The following is a 19,538-nucleotide window of genomic DNA, read 5'->3' on the forward strand; positions in this document are numbered from 1 at the left end:
GCCTTCTGAAGTTTGGATATCAGAAAAGTTTTTTCCGATACATCATCAAAGCTGCTGCCGTTCGTCATATATATGAAATATTCTACATGAGACCAAATTTCCGAGCAGCGAGACTAGAGAATGAGCTCCATTGTTCCAATTCCACTGATCCATAGTCAGAGGAGGTTAATCGATTGATACAGAAGCATAAGAGAAAAAGTGCCAATTGTTGCCAATATGAGTAAGATGTGCTGGCCTCTTTAAATCGGCAATCCGTCGAGCATCCCGAGGGCGAAACGAAGAGTCTACGTCGTATAAAATATCTTCCCACGATGTATTTACCAGCACAGTTAATGATGGGTTATGAATAATACAACTTTAGGACACCTGGATACACCTAGAGTTGAGTATAACTGTTACGTCTTCTACTTATCATGGGTATTTGATACAGCTCAACCACAGCACACTGTTTGAGAATGTACAGAGTACTACTCCCCGGGTCAAGTTAGAAACGTTGGATAATCAGCTTTATTTTTGAACGCCAATCATATGTGAAGGTCATATCGACGAAACTGTTTAGCCTCTACCTTCCAGAAATTCCCCGTGAGGCTTTTAAATCAGACCGAGAACTACCCCAAGATCCTGGGGGTAACATTCGACAGCCTTTTCAAGTCGTCTGCGCAAGTCACAAGTCACATTTGCTATAAATTGAAAAGTAGGAACAGGGCTCTCAAGGCGCTCGCCGGCAGCGCTTGGAACTTGGGGTACGAACAAGGAGACCTTGCTGACCTCTTATAATGCCATCAGCCACAGTGTGATCTGAGAATACAAGAGCTATGTAGTATATTGACCTGCCAGAAAGCCGCCATTAAGACAGCAACCTCCTCCTCATAACATCTGTCGACCATCTACTTCAGTGCACATAACTACCTTATTATTGTCTATCCTGGAACGTCATTAATTCTCAAATTAAAAAAAAATGAGTAAAACAGCAGCTTAATTCAGCCGGGCTGAACTTTTTATACCCTCCACCATTCGGAAGGAAGGTTAAAATCATCAAAATACCGAATATCGGGGGTACCGTTATATGGAGGCTATATAGATCGGTGCAAAACTTTAGCTTCATAACTTTATTCGTTTTTACTCTAGCGTTATTACAACAGACGGACGATCGGAATTTTACGCTGATCAAGAATATATACTTTGTTGGTTCTAAAATTATTATTTCGAAGTGTTACAAACGGAATGACGAACTTAATATATGTATGGTGGAGGGTATAAAAAACGTTTTAAGAACGGTTTATTAATAACAGAAGATATAATAATAGATTTGCTGTATTTGCAATATTTTTTATTTCAAAACACATATAAAATAACGTTGAAATTCTCTGTCTTGACCTGCTCTAGATCTACGGGCCTTTCAAGCAGAACTGAATAGAATTCACTCTGACCCGGTCACAGAAATCATGGAGCGTGGATACATAGCGAATACCGTACTCGGAGATATCCCCCTTCCCATCGTAGCTGAAGAATGACAAATGACAACTAAGTAGTTTTGGCACGATTTAGAAAGCTGGGCAATAGTTTACCGAAAGGTAAAAAAAAAAAAAAAAATATATATATATATATATATATATATATATATATATATATATATATATATATTTATATATATATATATATATATATATATATATATATATATATATATATATATATATATATATATATATATATATATATATATATATATATATATATTATTTATTTATTTATTATATATTTTTTTAAACTATCACAGCCGTTATCGTAGTGAGTTTTTTCTCATCCAATTTATGTCAATTTTTATGTACATAGATATAAGGTGTTGAAAGGCTTGATGTTTTTATACCATGCCAATGTTTTCATCTCTCCAAGAACATTCATTCTTTTTTTTTGCTATTTTTTCATATTTTAATATTCAAAAAATGATTATTTTTATGATTTTAATATCATCATTAAAGAAACATATCAACAATTCATGATGTCTCATGACGAAGTGTTGTGATGTGTTGTGTGTCTGTGTTCATTTAAGTGTTTGTGTGATAGTTCATTTTTCAATTTAGATGATTTTCCTGATGTTTTTGCTGTTGTTGTTGTTGTGTGTGTTATTTTTTATTATTTCCCATTATTTATGAGTTGGATTCCGTGCCAATTAATGAAGAAAAAACACATGTATATATGTAGGCACACGGATCGGATGGGATCGTTTCGGATCGGATGTGTGTGCTGGCCCCTGTGTTCATACATCAAACTTATTTCAAAAGAAAAACCCCCAAACTAAACAAAAAATCAAAACAAAACAAAAAATGGATGGCGCCCACAAAACGACTGAAAAAAAACAATCCACGACAAAAAGGCCATGCGACTAATGCTGTTGATTTGGCTATTATTTTGAAAATCTTCTTCTACACTGACACTTTTTTCTGTGGCTGTCATATATAGTAAAGCGTATAGCCCCCGACGTATCGCTAGTTCGGCCCAGAGACATGCACACACACACACTTATAAAATGTGCTTGATGATATATTATAAAGGTGATGCTGTTTGAATGGCTTGCTTACTTGCTTGTGGCTTTCTAGCAGCAGTTCTTAGTGGCGGCTGAAGGGTCCAATGAAATTTGTATATCCTTATGGTTGGATGGTGGCGAATGCATTCTATCCAAGCGTATATAATCAACTGAAAAACATTTCGTCGTATGTTCTCTTTGTAGGGCTCATTCCAATCCATTGAAACGATGGCAATGGAAGATTGTGTGATTTTCTTTTTGATAATGGTAATGTCTGGCCATAAGATAATGTCTTGTACATTAATTTTATCGTGAGTTCGAAATAACAACAACAGCAGCAGTAGTGTATATAAACAATTTACTCAAAGAAATTTGCGTCAAATTGCAAATTGGCGCCTTAATGATTACTCCTAGACATTGGTGAAAAACAAACAGAAAACCAACGACAACAGCGACAGTAGCAGCCAGGAACCAAAAGAATTCAAGTGAAAACAAAATGACACATCTTTCGACATGATGCACCGCATGACGACCATCGCGATGATGATGATGTTGTTGATGATGACGAAATGACAGGATGTCTGAAGGTATGGCAGATTATTTCCAATTTGAAAAACAAGCAAATGTTTTCAATCACCCAAGTGTATCAGAATTGAATGAAAACAAAAAGAGTGTGGCGAACCGTTCTAACCCTAATGACTTAAGGGACTTTATGTTGGGCGGAGAATGCAAGCAATTGTGTAAAAGTTGAAAGAAACTCGGATTTTTTATTACTATTGTTTAAGAATAGCCTTTAGAGAGTACTTCATATGGATAAAATCGACTTCGAGGACGAGATTCACTGTACTGTACTGTAATTGTTAAAAGTATCTGTGACTGCATCTGTATCAATGCCACTCAGAGCTGCCTCTCACTTATAACGATGGTCCTCCATATCTGGTATTCACAGACTTGAGTCGCAAGGCCAACCACAGACCGACCTAAAGACATCAAAAAGGCCTCCTTATCCGCATCCCAGATGCTTATAGTTTTCAATTTATCGCAGATAGCTATGATTTACACAGGCGACTTGAAAATGCCGTCGAATGTGAGCTCTAGAATCTTAAGATAGTTATTAATCGGAACTATGTGCCCATCGTTGTAAGTATTTATCTGAACATGTAGTGGACAGTGTATCCCTTAAACAACACTTTGGATGACTTAAAGCTTGACGACCTAAAGCTTCATAGACATCAAAAAGGCCTCCTTATCCGCATCCCAGGTACTGCCGGCTAGCGCCTTGAGGACATTGTTTCTAGTTCTCAATTTATCGCAGATAGCTATGGTTTACATAGGCGTCTTGAACATGCCGTCGAATGTGAGCTCTAGAATCTTGAGATAGTTATTAGTCGGAACTATGTGCCCATCGTTGTAAGTATTTATCTAAACATGTAGTGGAGAGTGTAGCAGTTAAACAACACTTTGGATGACATAAGGTTTCGGATGGCATCTTCTCGTCCATAAAGTCCCGTTCAGCTGGTGTATAAAGACTCCCCCAAACTCGTCTATAAAGACTCTTTCAGTTAGCCTATATAGACTTCCCTCGGCGTGTCTATATAGACTCCTCTCAGTTCGTCAACAATAACTCCACTTGGCTCTACGCTAAAGACTCAGCTCGTTAAAAACGACTGACTTTACACTGTCCGAATGGTATATAAGAACCACTTTCTGCTCTTATCTCAGCACAGCGAGTGTTCAAATTTACGCAAATTAAAAAAAATGAGAATTGAAAACAATCCACCTACCTTTTGATCTCTTCCCGCTCCTTTTCCATTTTCAATAGTATGCCACGTTGTTTCTTTTTAATGGCAGCTATGTTTCCCAATAAACCCTTGGCCTTGTAACGGGCCTTTTGAACCTCTAGCCAAGCAATCTGACCCTTGGTACGATCCATTAAGGCCTTTTCACGCATTTTCAAAAGGGCAGTTAAGTGTTGGGTTTTGTTCATTTCATTTTGAATAAGTTTGTCGTACTAAAAATACGATTTCAATTAAAATCTAAAACAAAACATTGCAGAATGCTCATAACTTACCAAACCCACATTTGAGTAATTTAACGAAGACTCAGATATGGTATCGTTACCTTGCTGCAGTGCTGCCGAGGACCGTTCATGATCATATTTATGAAAGAAATTTACAATTTCCGTACCAATTGATATGCGCCTTGATGCCTTGGATGGTGAGAGCAGGCTTATACTCGGATTGTGTTCCTTTGACTCTGACTTTGGATTGTTTTTGGAAACTGCATTGTAACTTGGGGGATTTGAAGAAATGTCATTTGATTGCTTCTTCATTATGGATTTAATGCTACTGGCAGTGGTTGTGGTGGTGGTGACTTCATCATCAGCACTTTGTGATAATTCAGTGCAGCTTGTTTGTGATGAACGTATGGCCAAATGGAATTGTGTTTCATTTAAAGTTGCCTCTTTCGTATTGAGTTCCTGAAAATCCCCTCGAGACCGATTGATGTGACAATTAATAAAGTTTGCGGCCGTTTCCGAATGTGATTTGCTTTTATTTTTGCATCTCAGCGAAGGTGCAGGTGGAGGATTTTCATTTTCTTTGTTGGAAAATTCTTGTATTTTTTGTAAATCTTCTAAGATAGAGGAATTGGTGGTAATGGAATGCTCATTTGTTGAACTGTTACGCTTCGCTTCATTTTTATTGGAACTTCTTCCAGTCATAATCTCACTCTTGGAGTTCATGGAATATATTTCGGTTTTTGTATAATTACTGTTGGATCGTTGACTGTATTTAGAAGAAGTTTGCTCTTCCACATTCGATTGACTTGATGCCGAATCATAACTTTCACTGGCCGCGGCCCTTTTTGTGGTTTCGTTGGAACTGGCAGTCTTTTTGGGATTAACAATTTTATTACGTTTGTATAGAATAATGGTTTCTTCATTACTATTTTCTTCTTGCAGAGATTTTGTGTATTTTAATATTAAATCCTCCTTATCTCTACAATCTTCATAATCAATTTGAGAATGTTTGTCCCTTGAGCTGTGTTGTTCCTCCGTTTCTTTTGAAAATGATTTCGCTTTCAATTCTTGCAGATTTTCTCTGCCATCTTCTGAAGTATAGACAGACATATTTGATTTTTTGTTATGAACCGAAGTTGTGAAACTATCGGCATTGGATTTATGTGCCCGATTGTTTTGCGATTCTTTAATGTTTTGTTTTAGATTCTCCCTGAGTTTTTCAATCATACCAAGACGTTTTTCGTACTCTTTACTTTCTGTGGCGATTTCTTCCACTTTATGGTGTTCAAATTCATTCACCTCCAAAGTGCTTTCATCTTCTCCCTCCTCATTTTCTTGATCTTGACTATAGAATGAAGTTTTTCTATTGTTTGAATTATCTTGCAATTGCAAATCTAATTGGGGTAGGGGAGATTCTCTTGGGGGTGATGTCAACAAAGGCTTGACTTGATTGGCCATTTGAAATAGTTGCCTTTTACGTGTCTTCAATTTTTCATTTGTATTTTCAAGGGATAATTTAAGTTTATCTTTTCCTGGAGTTGTGGATAAGGAATTTTCGAAATCGGAGGAGTATTGTTGTTGCTTATCCGAGGATTCCTTCTGGGAGTTTTTGCTAACATTACTACGAGGACTTAGAATCCGTGAAGATTTGTCTAAGGTCGATTTCAATTGTTCATTGACTTGTATCACCTGGGACAGGCTGCGATTAAAATCATCCAGCAATTGGGAGAAATGCAATTCCCTATCCTCGTCCCTCGAACCACCTACCCCTGGCGTTTCCTGGTTTTTGGATTTACTTTTAATCTTTAAATTTTCCACCTTCTCTAGCGACAACGGACTCACTGGCCTCGGCTTTACGAATTCAAAGTCATTTTGATATTGTTTTGAATATTTCTTTTCAGGACTGCTAAAAATTTGTGATGAAATAGAGGTTACCTCATCCTCGGTATTCAATTGACTTTGTTTGGAATTTCCCTGAGACATGGAAAAAGTGCGTCTGGATTCGGTACGAAGGGACGAAACCTCGGTTAAAGTATTGGATATGGGCAGAGGCAACGACGAGGAGGAATAATTGGAAACAATACTTTCCACGGATTTATACTTAGATTTGGTTTTCCCCAGCAACTCTAGTTCCGAGTCGAAAGTCTTTTCCTGAGAACTATGAAAAGATTTATTTAGGGACGATGCGATTTTCTCCGTATCTTTATGGAAATCCATGGTATAAGTTTGTTGAGGAGATTTTAAACTTTCCAGAGACATGGTAAGTGTGGTTTTGGGAGCACCCTCCAAAGTCTTCTTTTCTGCAATATCCGAGCCCTCCAAGCTTTTTCGTTTTTTGTTTTCATTTTCAATCAAATTATCTAATAGTTTTCTTTTCTTTTCCGGTTCCTTGTGTTCTCCTAATAATAAATCATTTGTTGAAGTAGCCTGACTATTTTTCAGCATCTTTTCCCGTTTTATCGGGACCACGGGAGTGGGTTGGGAAATGGCCTCAAGTTTTCGGCGTACAGCCATTATGAAATTGTAAGGATAAACTTGAGCAGCTGTGGGCCGCAACAAGAAGGGTAGGTCTTGGGATTTTGAAGGATTTCCCCCGCAGTCTTCTTTATTGTTAATTTCCCCTGCCCCAGGGTCATGCTTCTTTGGACTTGTTTCTAAAGTTTTCTTGGGTATTTCCAAATCGGACACATTATCCAGCATATTCAGTTCCAGAGAAGTTTGTTTCAATTCATTTCCATTTTCTTTATCCCTTTGTAATTTACTTTCAAACTGGGTATTTAATTTTGATGTTAATTCCTCCAGGCCTCGATTTTCTTTGTCATTCCGAATGCTTTTCAGGGCACTGAATGAATAATCTTTCTCATCTTCAGTTTTACGTAAAAGGCCAATACGTTTATGATTTTCAGCCAACGGCAAATGGGACTTGAAGGCACTAGCAAGAGGTAGGCTGTGGGAAGCCGATTGAGCAGTAACTTGCTTTTCTTCTGCAGGTCGTGCACTCTGATAACCTTTAGTTTTTTGTTCCAATGATAAACCTTTAAGACTGACACTCTCCTTTGAAACTCGATCACTTTTGATGGTCTTATTTTCAATTTTCTCCCCATCTAACCGATTAGTGCAGTTCTGGTGTTTCTTTTTATCCAAATTTTTGCTAACCAACTTTCGGGTGTTTTTCTTTAACTCCTCTAAACGTTTCTTAATTTCCTCTTTTTCCCGATTGGCCTTGGCATCTGGTTGCAATGCAGCTTCCGATCTACGTTTTTTCTTTTGCAATTCCATGAAGCGCCTGGCCTCTTCAGGGTCATAGGTTTTCTTGTTGGTGGAGGAAACCTGGGAGTTGACATTTTTATTGTTTGTCGACGGCAATTGCAATGATTTTGAACGTGTTTTATTGGCACTACCCCCACTTTGGGATCTAGCCGAATCTATGCGTGACTGTCTGCCGCCACTTACTGGCTTTTGGCTATTGGGTTTGTTTGTTGTTGTTGCCCTTTGTATTTGAAGATCGGTATTGCTTCTGCGCATGATCACAATATTGTTGTCTTTCGATGGCATTTCAGTCTTATTTTCCATTTCCTTGAGTTTCTGGACGTTTGCATCCGTTTTTTCTTCGGGCTTTGATTTTGTTATATTATTTAACATTTCTTGTATGGCTTGTATTTCTTGTTCCCTTTCTTGTTTTTTCTTTGCAAAATCTTCTTGCTGGTGTTGCACATTCATGTTGACTGACGCCGAAGCAGACGCCGCCGACTGCGTTTGGCATTCCTTTGCATTTGTGCGCAGGCCCATTGGTTTAATGTCCTTTTTGCCAACGGACTCACTTCTTTAAAATACTTTTTCTATTGGAATGATAGAAACAACAATCAAGATTGTAGTTGTCATATCAAATTTACCCTTATCACAGTTTTTTACCTGAATTTTTCTTTGTTTTGTTGTTTTGCTGCTTGGTTTTATGTGGCAGAAATCAACGCTTCAGCATTTTTTGTGCCGTTCGTTTTGTTGTTGTGGCAAAAAATAAACAAATTCGTCTCTTCTAGCAATTTGTTGTTCTTTTTTATTAAATATTATTCAGTCTGCGTTTGTATTGATTAACATTTCATAAAATACTTAATTCACTTTTTAAAGGACACGCAAAGCACTAATAACCAACAACTTGTAAGAACCGGGGCCATTTGACACTGACACAAGGATACATTGCCGTAGGGATCTATAAAACAAAGCCCTGTTTGGAAAATTTACTATTTCCTCCTAAAAGTATCCAACAAAAGTGTGTGAAATGGGAATCACTACGAAATGATATCACTTCTGAGGTTGATAAATCTACAATTCAAAAAATTTGAAGAATTAAAATTTTTAGGGAAAGGGCGAAGATTGTTCAATAACGCCAACATTTCTAACATAAAATATTTTGACATGTGATTTTATTTAAAGAACAAAAATTAACGTAAAATAAAACACATATGGCATTCTCACTCACTACGAATTGATAGCATATTGTTTTCTCTATAGGGATCTAGAAATCGTGACTAAAGTCGACAAGGATGTTTAATTAATTCCGTTAAAAATTATTTATAATACTCTTAGTAAATTCTCAATATGGTAATTGTTTACTGCTTAATGAGCAGCATATTCAGGTTATTTAAACGTCATTGACCTTAGTTTGGGTGCTATACAATGGAGGCGTAATTATAGCGTATTGGTCGTCGCTGGAAAATGGATATTTAACAAAGCCTTTCCAACAACAACTTTATGTGGGGCACCTCACAACACACATTACAGTGAAACCCTTTAAGGAACCTTTGGTATTTTTTAGTGCCAAACATGCTTTCCAAAATACTCCTGACACAATAGTATAACGGATTGATATCCATAGATTTTGGTGGCCATTGTGCGCTGGAAATGAATGGAGGAACCTCATTTTGTAACCATTCTTGGGAAGCGCGTGCTGGGTACGATGGTGCTGAGTCCTGTTGGAACTGGAATGTTTTCTCATCTGAGAAAACCAAATTCGGCAGTTCACCACTTTCGGCCAAGCGAAGCAACTCTTTAGCTCTTTTGAGTATATTTTCTTTCTGTCGCGGTGTAAGTTTTTGCACTTTTTGTAATTTCAATGGCTTTACCCCGAGCTCATTTTTTAATATTTGCCGGATGGAATATTGCGGGTTTCGATCAAGTCGCTTCTTTACATTTCGAACCATTTCTGCTGATGTTGCTGTTTTCTGCCGTCCACTTTCTTGACGTAGGGCTACGCTACCAGTATCACGATAACGAGCGATGGTACGAGACACAAAATATTTATTCTGGAGTGCTCTAACGAAAGCCACTTAAAATATAAGCAAATCACACTATCACGCATGAATTCCATCACGAATAACATTTTTTCTGGGAAATTTTCACCAAAATGCGTTTGTACGCTTGTAAACAATATAATGAGCTGTCACTATTATAATTTTAACAGCTGTCGGACTAATGGCTAAGGAATGACAGCAGTCTGAAGTTGGTATAACTGCTACCACAACTACAGGGGTTTCCCCTTTTTATCCAAATCATTACAGGTGGATAGATCTCGCCCCGATCAGGCGTGGAAAGCAGAATCTACATGAATCTTTTGATTAAAAACGAGTGAAGTGTGAAGCCCGTTCCTGTAGTTTAGTCAGTCGTCCACACAAAATATTCCCCCCAAATTTGCATTTTCTCTGGGAAAGTACAAAAGTAGTAGGAAACGTTTCTGCATCAATTTTAATATTAAAGTATGAAAAATTACTGTAGTTTATTCATTTAAAATTCTACTTAAGACTAAATTGTTTTACATTTTCATCAGTTTTAATAATTTTTATGAGTTTTACAAAAATTCGTTGGAAACTTTTTGTTTTTGATTTTTCTTTCTCACTCACTATAGCTGCCGGAAGTACAAAAATAGGAGAAATAAAAATATTCTTAAAAATATCTAAAAAAAGGCGCACACAAAAAACAGTAAATAATACAAAAAACAAAATGACTTTTCTCACAGGTTTGTTTTTGTTTCTTTTAGAATAATCATCACAATACCAAACAATTTGGGTTTGAAGACAATAAAATAAAGTATATAAAAATAAAATAATAATGGAATAATATTTATAAACAAAATGTAACTAATGTATAATAATGGCAATATATTCTTATAGTTTTAAATCATTTTAGGATCCCTTACATAAATTCATGAGGAATAAAAACAGAAAGATTAAACATTTAACACAACATAAAAAACAAAGAATGAATTACAACTAAAAGTTAACAAAATTTAAGTCTTTTTCTTTCTATGTGTTCTACAAAGCAAACAAAACAAACGAACGAAATTACAATTGTTGATTAGCAAAGGCATTACAAAATACATTTCAACATCAAGTTTTCTTCCCCACAAAGTTGTTGGAGGACATTATTTTCACTAGATTATTACAAAATCACTAAGATTACGTTCTGGTTGTACCATATTTGAAGGCATCAATTGAACAAGTTTATTGAAAAGGAACGATCGGCGTGCCCGTAGTTCCTGAATATAACTGTGGCGAGAACGTTTACCACCCGATTTACGGTAGGCTGAATATGACGAAGCCGCATCAGAAATACCTGAGGTAGTGGAACTTGAACAGGACTCCATGGAAAGATCGTCGGGCGCATGAGTATTGTCCTCGGATTTGACACAAACTTCTAGTAGTTAGAAAATGAAAGAATACAATTAAAATATTTTGCTCTTCTTTTTGTCAAACTTCTTACCATCATCCGTAGTTGAGGCCATGTCGGAGCTACATTCGGCTTCTGTCAACGATTTGTCTTCATTCGCCGATGTCGATGCCGCCATGGATGTTGTGGCTCCTCCCAATGGCAGTGTGTTTAAAGGTCTTTCTTCTGTTTTAATATCTTCATCGCATTTAAAAAGCAATGAAGCCAATCTATGGAACTGTTTGGAGAAAAAAGTATATCAGCATTGGCGTCGTGGTGAATGAATTTAGTTATATTTACATTTCTCAATTGTTCCGGATTACTGTGATCAATCACTTCAGCAATTTGATGTCTTAGATAGTGCATTGCTTTATATGGATCAGCCTTGGCCATTTCTTCGTAGTGTAATTTACGTACCAAATAACGACAATGTTTTAAAATTTCATCACGTTTGGGTCTGGAGCAAAGAGAGAAAAATTAAAATTGAAAATAATGTTGACCTGTCCTAGAAACTTAGACACAGGTATTCCATGATCTCCACTTCAGGGTAAACAAAATCTCTGAAATGTCCCAAGGATACCATCCGAAAATATTTGTGATAACAAGTTGTAAATAAAATACCATAAAAAGAACAAAATCAAGAATTCTTTGTTGGGTCCCAAGACACAGCAACAAAGTGGGTAATGAGATGGCTAAGCAATTACCTCGAGGTAGTTCCCAATTGATTGATCTACCGATGTATGAGCTTGTCAATCCACCGATAAGCTACTATATCGGCTGCTTCAAAAAGTCTCTCATCAAAGAAGCTAGCAGAATATGGCCGGTATTTAAGGAAAATAACCTACTCTCTTTTATGAATTAGTAGATCAGATCTAAGAATCGTAGTAGGCATACGGTCTGGCCACTCCAGTACCAGATATCAGACCTCAAAAAGGGATAACAGTTGGCCTGACTACTGTAGACTATGTGAAGATATAGATAAGATTGAGACGATTGTACACCTACTATGCCCATGTACCATGTTATCAAACAGGAGGCATAGGTTATTTCATATGTTGGAGATATATAACCAAAACAAACAAAAAACCAATAGGACTTTCGTCCTATTCATGATGAAAATGCCTAAGTTCTTTTATGAGAAACTCCTCCATTTTCAACTTACTTTTCCAATTCTAATATCCAAAAATCATCTAATCTCAGCTGTGGTGTTGTTGAACGTCCCGGATTACCGCCAAACATATAGTGTAATTTGGCCATGTCATCATAGACAAATTGATGGGCATAACGAGGACAGGGTTCCATAAGATTATTACGGCTATTATCAAATTTTGTACTATCAGGCGAAGATGGATTGTAGCGGCTAGTATAAATACGCGACCATTGATGAGTATCTAATGAATAGACCCAAAATGAATTAGAAGCATCAACGTGATGAATATCGCGACGATCTTTGATTTTGCTAAGACTCTGTAAGAAAAAAAGATTTTACATAAAAAAATATGTTAACCTTCCTTGAGCGAAGGAATATTCACCGAGAAGACATAGATTTCATTGCGTTCACAGTCGATGGTGGCTCTCAGAGTATAACCAGGCGAGGGTTCATTTTTACCATCGGAAGAATGTGGCGGATTACTGGAACCAGACGAGCCACTATTACTGCTCACACTGCTGCCATTACCATTATTATTACCAGTCGAACCAGTTTGGCCATTTGAATTGGGATGCCTATTTAAAATCTCCAATGTTTGGGTATCAACTTTATATGTTATAAAATCATGAATATCCTCCTTGCCACGCTGGCCACCATAAATATATAATTTACGTTTTTTCTAAACAATGACAAATGTATACTTTCCTTTTTAAAGCAAAATTCAATAAATTGCAATATTTTTCAACCTACATTATGAAACACCATACAGTGGGTAATACGGGATTTAATGGACAATACATCCGGCTGGGATGCCGTCGGATGATGACAATCCACCAGAATTTGTGTCCATGTATTCGTGGCAATATGATAGGAAAATAGGCCGGAATACTCGGGTTCACTTGTGGTCGATGCATTGACACTACGCGGTGTCAACACCTTACCACCGAATACATAAATTGTTCGTTTTTCCACATCGATACACATCTGATGGTCGTACATCAGTTGAGGACCACCAACCTGACATGTATCATCACATATTTGTAACCATGTTCTGGCACGTGTATCATACAGATAGAAATCGCTTTTAATGTATTCGGTTGTCCGTATGGAGTTGTCCAAATAACGACCCAACATAAAAATGTTCTCACTGACTGGATCAAATACCATTTTATGGCATGAACGTGGTGTCGGACCATTAAATTGCTCGGAATGCTCAAATATTTGTGTCCAGTAATTATCCTTTATATCGAATACCCATAAATCGCTAAGATCTTGAAAGCCATCCCAACCGCCAAAGAGGTATATTAAACGTTTTTTCACATCCATGACCAGTTGATGGCCGCCGCGGTTACCTGGAAACGAAAATAGAATATTAAATAAGAATTCATAAGAAACAAAATGGGGGTTTATTCGTCAAGTACTACGAATGTTTCACAAGTGGTTTTTAGGGGAAACTAATTTGTTCTACCAATTGAAGATGATTGAGCACATTAGCGTCTACATATAAAAGAAAACATAGGACCAGCTTTTATATGACGATTTGAAAGGGATTACCATAGAACAAAAAACATTCCTTAAAAATAAATTAAAACAAGTAAGCAAAGGCTACAGTCGAGCGGGGCCGACCGTTGAATACCCTACAACACTATAATAAACGATACAGTTTATATAGGCGAGAAACTCGAACGAATTCCACAAGATATTGTGACAAATAATAAAAGAAAACCATCAGGTTTCGTTCTCTAATTTTCAAATAATAGCAACTTAAACAAATTTGCTCATTTCCAATTTATTGGCAGATTTTGTACGTAAATGGTCTTCCTAGATCTGAAACCAATATTTCCCAAAGACCTATAATCTCTCAGAAGTGGCAAAAGATTAACATTTATCATTGGTTTTTGACTAAAACGCATCTATATGAGATACAGACATTCGACTATATTCTTCAACGAAATCAGCGTCAACGAAATAGTCTTTCCTGTATTTGTGAATTCTCCAAAAAGTCACTGGAATGGACATTTTCGTATTTTGTCTACAAAACTTGGCAAACTCCTTCACACATTGAATATTTTTGGATGGTCATCCAAAACTGCTTGGCTTTTGCAATGTGCGGTAACCCCCATTCAAATGTGCATGAGGACCGGGCGATAATTACGATCTGCTGACAATTTTGCAGTTTTTTGGTCCATTTCAACCCCTAAATATATGACGATCATCTCCAAAAAGAGTAGGCTTCTACTCTGACCCTCATCTTATCCCTGATGATATCCTGATATCCTAACTACTTAGTTTTGTTAGCTGTAGAAATATTACCAAATGTTTAATTCAAAATGAAAATATGCCAAAAATATGACAAAATTTAAAAAATATGAGAAAATATTACAAAATCAATATTTTCATCTTTAGAGAGATATTTTTATGCAATTTTTTTGACGTTTTTTCTTTCCTGCCAAGAGGCCATTTTGAATTAATGAGAACTGTCGAAATCAGTTCAGCCGTTCTCGCCATATAAGAGATCTTTCAAGCATATCTTCTTTGATAGACATATATATCGCACATATTTTGCTATATATCCGATTTGATGGATGTTAACATGAATGTAAAGATAAAAAGTAACCTTGTCATGGCTTTTGATTTCGCCGGGATTTAAAATATTCGCGGTTTAATGAAAAATTTTGAATTTTTTTAATACAAAAGATATGGTCTATTTTACCCGCTAAATATTATCCGATGACCACCCAAATTGGTAGGCTTCTTCCCCGCCCTAAACTCTAGCTACATGCGCATGCGATTGGTCTATAATTGCGACCTGTAGAGCAACTACAAAATCATTTTTAATCATTTTTAAAATGTTATATTGAAACAGGTCAATAGAATTTAAGGAAGCTTCTATTTGAAAATCAGAAGATGTCAGAAGAATTATATAGATTTTACTTCACAAAGTCTATGAATTCCGTAGTCGTAAAATTTCGCCATTGTATGATCATTGAGCGAGTTTTTGATGGAAGTTTAGAAGGTCGTTCAATAAAAGACCAAGAGATTATCATCCCATAAGAGGGTTTAGTGAGCACTTATATCCGAAATCCTCGCATCCCTCGTTTTCTCAAAAAGGGCCAAATGACTTTTTCATAGACATGTGGGCGTTTCTTCTAATAGAAATAAACCTCCACACGATATCTGAGAGTCACTTTTATAGAAATGTAGTGATTCATTTTCTCTACCAACGACTAAAGTTTCCGTTCACGCACTGAATATATTATCTTCGGAGAAGAATATATATTTGTCACCTGTAAACAAGATCGTATTTTTAGCCGACTTCATCACCCCAAATGACCAAAATTTGATGAAGATGTGCGTGACGCCTGCCCGGCGTGTGATACAGGACCGATCAACACGCTGCACCTCTTTAATTGCACAGCCAAACCTGCCCAACTCACTCCAGAAGATCTCTGGATATAGCCCATCAAAGTAGAAGAATTTCCAAACCTGGAGATGGAACCAGAGTAGCAGAACGCAAACACTTGCATGTACTACTGCTACAAGAACAAAAGCAACAACCAAAAGTTGTCCCTCTGACCACAGGTCATATTAGAAATAGTCAAAATCGTCCTCGGAGATGACCAAAGCTAACTTTCTGCAAAATCTCATTCTTAGATGTCCAAAGCACAATGACCTGATCAAATGACGATTGTAATTTTTCAATATCGCTAAAGTCTCAACTTGAAATGTGCTGTTAAGACCAATCATTGTGTGTTGAGCTTATCAAATAATCAATACATAATAGTTGAAAAAGTAGTTACATTAAAGTATTATCATGGAAAAAAGGACATTTCAAAGATAAAAATATGTTTTCCCACTTTACCTGGCTGGGCGAAACCCTGGACATGTTGTAGACGCCATGCATGCTTATAATCTTGACGATTTAAATAATCATCCATAAGTCCCTCTTCAATGCAATCGCTAATGAATTTTTCAGCCTTTTCAAAATCTCCATTTATAACGAGACATTGATGTAATTCGCTTATTAAAGGATGTTCCAATTGGACATGAGTTTGATCCTGCAATGCTTTAAAAGCTGTATCATAACCTTGCTGGCGGAAATGTTTCAAACACAAGCGTATGATTTCCACTTCACGTAACTAAAAGAGCAACAGAACAATACAATTTTCAATAGTTTTAGTACTTTTCATCTCCTTACCTTATTGTAATCCTTTAAACAACCACTTGTATACATTGGATCATCTTGACCCATTAATTCAATATACCAAATGCTATAGTTAAAGGTGGGTCCCCACGACAGGAGAGGTACAATTTTTATATATAAAATTGGCAGACTTGTAGTAGCATCCTTGGCAACACAACGTAAATTAAAGGTTTCGGGTATATGGTCATTGCGCAGCCCTCTTTAAATACAAGTTTGGAATTAATATTTTCACTTTAGAAACTCTTTATGGGATTCTTTATCTACTTACCCCTCCAGCAAGAGTATCATGTGCTCCTCATCCAGACCACCATAGATACGAAACTTTTTAATATTACACACATGCGACTTTTCAAATTTACCAAATTTGATCTTCTTAACAATGGCAGGTCTACGCAGTTTCAGAGTCAAATATTGTGGTGGATTATTGTTGTGAGCCGACCAACGTGACGACTGATCGCTGGGACAATCAACAAGTATATTTCTGCAAACAAAAAAATGGTTAAAGGCGCATTGAAGAAAATTATTGTCAGTTATCGAAATTATTGTCAGTTTAGAAAAAATCTCAAATAGGTGTAAAAGTTTTCCAAACAGCTAGTTAGTTAAATCTAGTTGAGAATATATGTGAAGCTATGCTGTGCGCATTGATCGGAGGAAAATGTTTACAACATTTTCAAATTTTCACTATTGTACCGGCGTATTAATGGTCGTTGAAATAGAATGTGTCATTTAAAATCCATGTTCGCAGAGTTCATGATAATCTTACTTCATTACGACTCATTAAGAACAAAAAGGACTTGAAAGTTTTTATAGATTTTAGGACGGTCTCAGAAATATCTGAATTGATGAACTTGGGAATATTCTTTCGGAATCCATGACTTTCGGGCTCATCCTGATTTTGGAAAATCTATGGTTATCAAGCCGAAAAAGGCTTTTGCAATTTTTATTAATTTTTTTTTTTTTTTTGAAAATTGTGGTTTGATAATATTTGGCATACAAATTGAACTAATGGATGGGAATATCCCGATTTCCAACCACCTAAAGATTCTCTACAAAATGTATTTCAACCTTTAAATATATAAAATCTACACACACAACCACTCAGCCAGTCATCATTGTAGTAACCGCAGGCAGACAATGGAGGCGGACAACTGATTACCGTAATAAAAATGCCGCCAACTGCGCAGTTTACGACAATTGTTTGTATGTTTGTTTCATAAACAAATAATTGAAACAAAAATGCCTACAAGTAAATAATATAAAAGAAAATGTTAAAAATACCGTTTCTTTTTTGTTGTTATTATCTTGATTCTGGTTTTCATTTGCAGCTATTCTTACTTTTATATTATCGCAGATACCTATCAAGAATTCAAATAAAGTTAACAACCTGCAAAAATTCAGCGCGATATGAAGAAGCTTTGCAAAAGAACAGCAACATACATAAAACGGAGAACAATAATAACAATAGGAAGAAATAACAACAAACAAATCAAGGCTGCTGCATAACAAAAATTATTCTTTACTCAATATAATCGATCGATGGAGAGCAGCAGCAAGACATCAGGAGAAAATTTTCAAAAATATTATGCAAAATTAGGCAAAACATATACTGGCATTTGTCCAGTCCCCCAATTTGTTTCCCAAAAAAAATTGTCTATTTTTACTTACTCTGGCACATAATTGGTGGAAAACGACGAATAACGATGTATTTCATAGGGTAGTTTATCAAATTCTTCTAAATTTTCCAATTTTAATGATTGTTTCAATGCATTACTGCTGGCAGACATTTTCATTTGTTCTTTGCCATAACTGTTGATCATCATATTGGTAGGATTGGTAGTAGCGGCTCCCATTGCAACATTATCTGTAGTGTCTGTTGTAGCACGCAAGGATGTTGGAAGCGTTGAATCGTTGTTATCGTTCATTTTTTCCTGTTGCTTTGTCGTTGTGTTTACACGTTTGGACCTTTGTTTGCTACTGATGTATTTTTGCTTGATTTTTATTAATTATTTTTTTTTTGTTTAATAAGGAAAACAATAAAATAAGAGTCCAACAAGAAAGTAGGGATACGTAGTTCTGTTTTTCGCCAAATTGGGCTAGTTTTTGCACACCGAACACATTTAAAAACGTTCCGAACCTTACAAATTTACAGGCGGAAAAATTTTGCTCTGTTTAAAAGCTGGACATTGTAGAACCATGGCACAATTACAGACGGTAGAACAAACCTACCCACCAAATACATTTTTTTCTTTTGGTGCCCTTATTCTGTCAAAACATATACACATTGTATGTGTTTATTGTTTTGAATAAAAAATACAATAGTTCGAAATTATTTCAAATTCGGTTGCAAATTAAATGCATATTTTTGACGTTTTTTAGGGTTTTAGGATAAAACTGTATTGTTCTACTATTTTAGATTAAATCTTATGGAAAAAACCCAAAATTCCGCTGTTGTTTCGCGGGTTTTCCACAACATAAGAATTCTGTTAAAAATAAACAAAACCAACTGTTAAATATTTAAAAGTCTATTTGACACTATAAGACTCCAGCACAGAGTTGCATTTTCTAGTTTCTTTGAGGTTGAACAACCTTTCTTGCTGAGCTATGGGTAACCAAAAATACTTACTAGGTCTAAACGTGTTCAACCATTTTACGCGTTATTTATTATCGATAAAACAACAAGTACGAGAAGACGAATTAAAAGATACTATTCGTTTCCCTGTGACTGTTGTTTTAGCTCAAACCGCTTAGTTTTTAGCTTTATAAATTGAGATACATAAAGCGGTTGGCGTCGTCGTATGACTTACTATTTTCACATTTTACAATTCCTCCTGAGAAATGTCAATGGTGAAGAACTACTGCCTTAAGGTACAGGTCATGGTAGAATTAAGAAGGTAAAGTCATGCAATCATATGTTTACAATTTTGTTTTTTTTTTGAAA

General features: G+C 36.2%; 2 protein-coding genes across 5 annotated transcripts in view; both read right to left on the reverse strand.

Annotated features, from left to right (window-relative positions):
* Nucleotides 1–8,826, reverse strand: part of LOC131803786 (uncharacterized) — a 50,372-nt gene extending 41,546 nt beyond the window's left edge. Inside the window, exons 1-3 of the mRNA XM_059125482.1 lie at nt 8,460–8,826; nt 4,599–8,386; nt 4,312–4,538 (exon numbers count right to left, since the gene is read on the reverse strand). Coding sequence (XP_058981465.1) covers nt 4,312–4,538; nt 4,599–8,336 — 3,965 coding nt within the window. The 5' untranslated portion in view covers nt 8,337–8,386; nt 8,460–8,826. The remainder of the gene's footprint in view (nt 1–4,311; nt 4,539–4,598; nt 8,387–8,459) is intronic.
* A 1,458-nt stretch (nt 8,827–10,284) lies between these two features.
* LOC101893985 (muskelin) lies at nt 10,285–18,673 on the reverse strand. Of its 4 annotated transcripts, none has more exons than XM_005183335.4 (10): nt 18,266–18,673; nt 16,869–17,081; nt 16,595–16,799; nt 16,259–16,535; nt 13,147–13,748; nt 12,779–13,075; nt 12,409–12,713; nt 11,547–11,703; nt 11,301–11,484; nt 10,285–11,231 (listed from the first exon to the last, which is right to left on the reverse strand). In XM_005183335.4, exons 1-10 carry the CDS (start codon nt 18,520–18,522, stop codon nt 10,972–10,974), a joined length of 2,757 nt encoding a protein of 918 aa, XP_005183392.1. In that variant the 5' UTR covers nt 18,523–18,673; the 3' UTR covers nt 10,285–10,971. The 4 variants fall into 4 exon arrangements, with proteins under 4 accessions (XP_005183392.1, XP_005183391.1, XP_019892243.1 ...); XM_005183334.4 differs by having other exon boundaries at nt 10,285–11,234; nt 18,266–18,671; XM_020036684.2 differs by lacking the exon at nt 18,266–18,673 and adding an exon at nt 17,691–17,708 and having other exon boundaries at nt 10,285–11,234.
* Nucleotides 18,674–19,538: the final 865 nt, after the last annotated feature.

The sequence above is a fragment of the Musca domestica genome, unplaced genomic scaffold (assembly GCF_030504385.1).
Source record: "Musca domestica strain aabys unplaced genomic scaffold, Musca_domestica.polishedcontigs.V.1.1 10, whole genome shotgun sequence".
Lineage (NCBI taxonomy): Eukaryota > Metazoa > Arthropoda > Insecta > Diptera > Muscidae > Musca > Musca domestica.